Here is a 7,235-nt window from a genome sequence, read left to right on the forward strand (position 1 = left end):
TGGTGTTTAAATCTGATTTTCCTCAGCATCCCAGAGGCCTGAGATCCCCTTTGGGAGCCCCTGCAGCTCCTCCTGAGTGCTGAAGGTGCTGCCAACAGGGAAAACCCACGGGAATGGCATGGCCAGAGCGACATTCCCAGTGTCTCCATGGGGTGTGCACTGGGAAAGGAATAAAACAGATAAAAAGCTCATTTTCTGTATGCTGGACAAATAAAAGCTTGTAGAAATCCAGTTGTGTTTTCTGATTCAAATCCAATTGTGTTTTCTGATTCAAATCCAATTGTGTTTTCTTTCCCAGTTCCTCCCTAAGTCCTGTTTTCTCTCCTTCCCTGATCAGCTCCCAGCCCCACCAAATTGCTCTGTGCTCCCCATTTCTCTTTCTCCCTCTTTTTTTTATGGGAGTTTTTGTCACCCCTAAATCCAGCAGTTTTCCCATACTGACCCCTAGGAAATGTGGCATATAATAATAATAGTAATAATAGTAAAATAGTAATAACAATAATTATTATATTATATTATATTATATTATATTATATTATATTATATTATATTATATTATATTATATATTACATTACATTACATTATATTACATTATATTAGCTCCTAACTGCCTCTTTAGTTTCCTTTTGAATGTTTTTCCCCAGAAAAAAATCAGAAATCGGGGTAAAATACACATTAAGTTGTGTTTTAAATATTATCTATATAATAAAATGTAACACTTGTGCAGTGTCTCTCATCGAGAGTCTCCAGCTGAGGAAAGTGGATAAACAMTGCAATTCCCTTTTCCTTGGGATAATGAAGAAAAAGACTTTGGGAGAAGTGATCAATGAGTRACCAAACTCAACCCAAATCATGGAATAATCAAATCACAAAATCATTTGGATTGGAAAAGCCGTCTAAGACCAGAGAGATCTTAAATCAAAATKATTAAAAATTTAAAATTATTATTCTGGCCTAAAAGTGTGAAAGGATTTCAGATATGTGGAGATTTCAGTGCCACTTCTGGAAGTGTGATTTCAGTGGAAGTATTCACACTCAATAACTTCCCACCAGAGAGAAAWGGGAACGGGGTTAGAAGGGGAAAAAACAGAATTAGCTTCTTAATATCTGACATTTTCTGCATTAACAGCTCTGGGAGTGAAAAGCTTTGGCCCCTGAGTGACTCAGGCTCTGCTCAGAGTTAATAGAGCAAGAAATCTTCTCATAAATTCAGCGCTGGTGCCTCTTCTGGGTGGAAAAATCCTGAACATAAACATTAAACACCACACTGATCCCATATTTTTCCCTTGCAGGTGTGTTCTTCCTCTCACGATTCTCATCAGAGCTGAGATTATATTTTAAGGAGTGACCAGGCACTCCCAAGTTTTCAGCCTCATTGAGATTTTCCAGTGGGAAGGGACAGGATTGGATGGGAAAAATTGAAAAAGAGAAACTATTTATGCCTGCAAAATCCCCACAAAAGATTTGCTGCATCACACAGCACGTGGGGATGAAAATCTGCATCAAGATTCTGAGCTGGTAGTAAGTGTGGAGTAAATATTCCAGCTGGTAGTAGGGGTGGCTGGGAGCAGTAAAAATCCCCCACAGTTSAGAGAAACGCAGGATTTTGGGAACAAGTTTCCATTTAAAGTCGGCCTAAATCATTTTAAGTGAGATTTTAAAGCTTTAATTGCATCCTAGCAGGGAGTTGGCGATGCTGATTACAMAAACACTTCCTGCATCTGTCTCTGCTGAAAGGAAACAAAAAAAAAAACAAACTGGAGGAGCTTGGAGGAGCTGGAGGCATCACAAATCCAGAGGAGATTCATGGCTGAGGAACCCACGGGGAGGAAAAGGGATCCAGAATTAGGAGAGTTTTAAATGAACAAAAATCCCAATGGGCAAATTCCCMAATGGAATATTGAGGGAATTATTGGGACAGAGCATCTGGAAATCAGAATTACCCAGTCACCAGGGCTGCGGGGCAGCAAGACAGAAAAGCAAAATATTAAATCAGTCTTGCTCTAGAAGTAGTCACTGAGTAGGGCCATTCCTTCAATTTAAAAAAATTCCTTCAATTAAAAAAATTCCTTCAATTTAAAAAAATTCCTTCAATTAAAAAAATTCCTTCAATTTAAAAAAATTCCTTCAATTTTAAAAGATTCCTTAAATTAAAAAAAAAATCCTCAGTTTGGAGTCTATGCTGCTGCTGCACTGCCTAAGCCCAGCGTGCAGTACTCCCTGTGAGTGTCTTGGAAGAAATAAAATAAAGAAAGAATCCCCTAAAATAARCATCTCATTGCCCAGTRTGTGAGAACCATTTCCTCCTTTAACCCACTCATAAATCAGGAAAATTTTATCAGAGCTCTCTAAGAACTGAAACACCTCCAAAGTCACTCTCCTATTTCTTGGAAGAAATAAAATAGAAAAAAAAAACCCCTAAAATAAACATCTCATTGCCCAGTGTGTGAGAACCATTTCCTCCTTTAACCCAATGACAAATCTGGAATATTTTATCAGAGCTCTCTAAGAACTGAAACCCTTCCAAACTTCAGCCCATTTCATTTAATCCCAATTATTTGGCACGGCTCAAGTTTTCAACTGCAAGTCCAGAGCTAAATCGTTCCTTAGAAGACCAAAATTCCCGTGTGGAGTTTGATGTCACTACAAGGAGGCTTCCAAGACAAAAACGTTGAGTTTAATGAGGAAAGGCTGCTTTAAAAAATCCCATATTTTCAGGAAACCACCCCAAAGTTGAGGAAAATCGCATCATTTCCTCCGGGAGCGGGTGGGAGGAGGGAGGGGATGGAATCAGACGTGGCTCGGATGCAGCACATCCCCTCCTGTGTGCTCAGCATTCGGGAAGCCACCGAGGCTCTTCCCAACCACAAAATCGCTGCTCAAACGAGCTGTGACCAGGCAGAACCTCTCCCATTCCCTCAAGAGTGGGAGATTTGTGGATTTTCCTCACCGGGCCGGGATGCAGAAACCAAAAGCTCCTTTTGGAAGTGTTTGACAGCTTTTTTTTTACCCGGCCATGGAGCCGGGATTGGTGGAATTTGGGCTGYGAATTTGGGGTTGTTGGGTTGGGTCTGTGTGAAGGAAACGCCCTTGCAGTGACATCRGCATTGTTTCTCTGCAGTGCTCAGAGAGTTGGAGCATTTATCACCAATATTACCCCAAATCCTGGAGTTTTTCCCATTCAGACGGGCTCTGAGTGTGTCCTGGCATGGATTGACACCCGGTGTCCCCACCCTGTGTCCCCCATCCCCACCCCGCGCCCCGGGGTCGTACCAGGCTGCGGGATCGTACTCTGCCCACACCCGCACGAACTCATCCAGGTGGTGGGGACCGAGGATGGAGGAGTCCCGGGTCAGGTACTCGAAATTGTCCATGATCACTGCCACGAACAGGTTCAGCATCTGCGGGGAGGGAATGGGGCAGGGGGAACGGGAGAGAGGACGGGAGGGAGAAAGGAGGAAGAGGAGAGGAAGGGAAAGGAGAAGGAGAAGAAGGGAAAGAAAAAGGGGAAAGGGAAAAGGGAAAAAGGAGAAGAGAGAAAGGAACGTAGAAAGGAAGGGAGAAGGGAGAAGGAGAAGAAGGAAGGGAGAAGGGAGAAAAGAGAAGGGAGAAGGGGAGGGGAAAGAAGGGAAAGAAGGGGGAAAGGGAAAGGGAGAAGGGAGAAAGAAAGGAGAAAGGAGAAAGGAACGTAGAAAGGAAGGGAGAAGGGAAAGGAGAAGGGGGAAGGAGAAGAAGGAAGGGAGAAGGGAGAAAAAAGAAGGGAGAAAACAGAAGGGAGAAGGGGAGGGGAAAGGAGGGGAAAGGAGAAGGGAAAGAAGGGGGAAAGGGAAAGGGAAAGAGAGAAGGGAGAAAGAAAGGAGAAAGAAGAAAGGAGAAAGGAGAAAGGAGAAAGGAGAAAGGAGAAAGGAGAAAGGAGAAAGGAGAAAGGAGAAAGGAGAAAGGAGAAAGGAGAAAGGAAGGGGAAGGAAAGAAAATGGAAAGGGAAGGGGAGGGAAGGGGAGGGAAATAAGAAGGGGAAGGGAAATAAGAAGGGAAGGAAAAGAATATGAAAACCTGGAAGGGGAGCATCCATAATTCCCTTATCTGGATRTTTCTACAAGGAGCTGCCTCACCCCAGAGAAGAAACTTTCCAAATGGAACCCTGGGAATGCCAGTGCTGCCTCCTCCTCCCATTCCCACCCAAGGGAAGGGCATTTTTCCAGGTCCCCATCACTGGTGCTGCCYTCCAGCCCTGATCCCAGCTGGATCAACCCCTCTGCCTTCCCTCCTTCAACTCCACCAGCACAGCCCCACACAGGGGCTGCAGCCACTGCTCCTCCAGCCAGGAGATGGGAATTCTTCCAGATCAAAGCACATCAAGACCAGAACAGTTTGGGGTTTTTTTAACAAAAAGCTTTAGAACCAACAACACACTTGAAAATATCAACGAGAATGGCTGATGTTGGATTCGAGCTTTGGGGCATTTTTTGTCTGGTTTGGGTTTTTTTAGTTTGTTTTCATTTTGGTTTTTGGTTGGTTTGTTTTGGGTTTTTTTTTTTTTTGTGGGTTTTTTTGGGTTTTTTGGGGTCATCCTCCTCGAGCTTTAAGTGGATCCCTGTCCCTGTTTTTTCTGGGAAGTGACCCCAGGAGCAGGGAGAGGGTTCTGGATGCTCAGAAAGGTGCTGGCACCTTGCCAAGCTCAGCCCCACCATGGACACAAACCAATCCCAGCAGTTCTGGGGATTTCCATGTCTAAAGCTTTTCTGGCTTAAACAAAAAAATATTTTGCATTTGTTTGACCAACAAAGGATGGTCCTTGTGGGTTCTTTCCCTCCCAGCAGATCCTGGGGTTGTGTGAAAGGAGTGAGATGCTCCCAGGAAATGCTGAACTCAGCCATTGTCCCCCTGCCCTCCCCAATCCCCTTCTTCAAAGGGATCTCACAGATCAAGACAAACCCGATTAATGCTTAATTCCAAATATTACAGCCCCCTGTGAGGAGAAAGATAAACCCCCAGCCTTTAATGAGGAAATGATCTCTTTGGGGATTAAGGGGGATTTTATCAGCAGGATAAGAAATGGGGTTTAGCAAAGCTGGCTGGTGGCAGTGACTATATTATAATTAGGGAGGAGGAGGAGGCAAAGAGGAGGGGAGGATTTGGGGGGATCCACAACACCACCCCCACTTTGGGAGGGATCAGAACTGACTTACCAGGAAGGAGCAGAGGAAGATGAAGGACACAAAGTAGAAATAGGCAAAATCGCTGCCACACTCCTTTTTGGTGAGGCCAGAGAGGGGGTCACAGGCTCTGTTGCTCAGGCAGGACARCATGATCTCATGCCAGGCTTCCCCCGTGGCACTCCTGCAGCACAGAGCAGAGGCTCAGCTTATCCAGCCCTCCCACTTCACAGATTTACTGCTCCCAATTAACCCAATTAATGAGGTGGAAGGTTGTGTCCCTGTATTTAYACTGGGAATTGGAAATACCAATGGAAGGGAAAAGAGAAAGGACAATTCCCTCTGTCACAGGGGGTAAAGAAACCAGACAGGCTCAGGAGGGCTGAAAGTTTTATTGCTTTTATGGAGRATAAAACCAATAAAATTGGTTTAAACAGTGCAAATCTAAGCAAACAGAGCTCAGATTGCTGCTTTTTGAAGATGCCAACACTTCTGTCCTAGTGCTGGCTCTAAAGCATTTCCTCCTTTAACCCACTCACAAATCAGGAATATTTTATCAGTGTTTTATTGGAACTTGGAGGATGGGAAATGAAACCAGGCTTCTCCACTCCAATCCCTTATTTCCTTTATCAGGCAGAGAAATTCCAGCATGAGCTGGGTAAACTTGGATGCTTTTTCCATCACAGTCTCCATGGGTGCTTTCCACTAATTCCCTTCTGCCTCTGTAACTTCTGCTGTTGAGAGGAAAGAGCCAAAAGGAAAAACTCAGGAGTCCCAGAGGGTTTGTTCTAAAAATGAACCAGTCCCTGTGAAGCACAGACACRGTTTTGCTGCTCACACCCAGCTCAGAGGGTGTTTTATCCTCCGTTTTATCCCCTCCTTACCTGAACAGGAGCATCAGGGCTTGCAGGAAGGTCCTGAAGTTGTTGTGCCGATTGATGGAGGTTTCGTCATCTAAGGCAATGTTCCCAAATACCTGCCAGGGAAAAGAGAAAATTCAGCCAAGCACGTGGAGTGGAGCTAGAAAATGAGGCAGGGCAAGAATTTGTCCTGGTTTAAGGGATCTCAGGAGCTGAAGTAATTTCTGTGCTGAAAAGGGAGATCAGAATGTGTGGGTAATACACGAGATTAAGGTGATTTGTGTTCACACAGRTCCTTCCCAGCAGCTCAGCTCCATCCCAGGCTGAGAAAACTTCACTATTTTGTTTCAGAAATGTTCAGTGCCTGGGCTGCTCCCTCCTCTCAGCCCCCTGGGGTGTCCACACACAGGATAAGGGATCTCTCTTCCCACAGAATCCATGGATGTCCAGTGCTGCAGCTGKGAACGTGACCCAGGCTCGTGCCCACAGCTGGTTTGTCCAGTTCACCACAAAAGCTCACAGTKAAAGCAGAAAAAGAGGCTTTTTTAAATTTCCCATTTACCTGACACCAGAAGAACCTTTCACCTCATCCCAAATCAGTGCTGCTCCTGTGGTGGAGGCAACAACCCATCCCCACCCCGAACAAAGCTGGGCTGCTTCTGGCCACAATGAAAAGATTTCAATTCATTGAAAAGATTTCACTGAAAGAATTTAAAAGTTTTACCTGCATGCCAATAATGGCATAGATGAAGAAGAGCATTGCAATGAGGAGACACACATAAGGCAAGGCCTGTKGGAAAGGAAAATGTGGGATTAACGACAGCAAATTCAAACATGAATTCCCCGGAAGGACTGAGTTTCGTGAAATTTGTCCTTCAGGTGAAGGAAGAGAATGTGAATTTGAATGAGAATTTTGGCAGCATTGAGGAGAGAACCCCTGRAAGCAGGGATTCATGGATCCCACAACAKCCAGGGCTGGCCAAGGGCTCTCTGYGTCCTTGGAAGCTGCAAGCAGGGAAAACACGATCCGAGCTGGGCAGCGAACACTGGAGTTACCAACAGGCACCAGCACTCTCTGTGCAGAATTGTAGGATAGTTCATTTTTACTGGCCTCGCTGTAAATTCAGTCTGAGAGAAAAAAAATCCATCCCAGAAATGAGTTCCTGCTCTGAACAGGCAAAGTTTGGGATCCCAAGAGGACAAAAAAAAAAAAAAAAT

At 44.8% G+C, this 7,235-nt stretch overlaps 1 protein-coding gene across 1 annotated transcript in view; it reads right to left on the bottom strand.

Moving 5' to 3' along the window:
* The window catches only part of LOC130586171 (voltage-dependent N-type calcium channel subunit alpha-1B-like), a gene marked incomplete at both ends in the record, with an annotated part of 86,483 nt that overhangs the window by 3,994 nt on the left and 75,254 nt on the right, over positions 1-7,235 (bottom strand). Inside the window, 4 exons of the mRNA XM_057386891.1 lie at positions 3,275-3,402; positions 5,191-5,341; positions 6,042-6,133; positions 6,742-6,807. Coding sequence (XP_057242874.1) covers positions 3,275-3,402; positions 5,191-5,341; positions 6,042-6,133; positions 6,742-6,807 — 437 coding nt within the window. The remainder of the gene's footprint in view (positions 1-3,274; positions 3,403-5,190; positions 5,342-6,041; positions 6,134-6,741; positions 6,808-7,235) is intronic.

The sequence above is a fragment of the Malurus melanocephalus genome, unplaced genomic scaffold (assembly GCF_030028575.1).
Source record: "Malurus melanocephalus ecotype Western Australia unplaced genomic scaffold, MMel_1.1 scaffold_1091, whole genome shotgun sequence".
In the NCBI taxonomy this organism is placed as follows: domain Eukaryota; kingdom Metazoa; phylum Chordata; class Aves; order Passeriformes; family Maluridae; genus Malurus; species Malurus melanocephalus.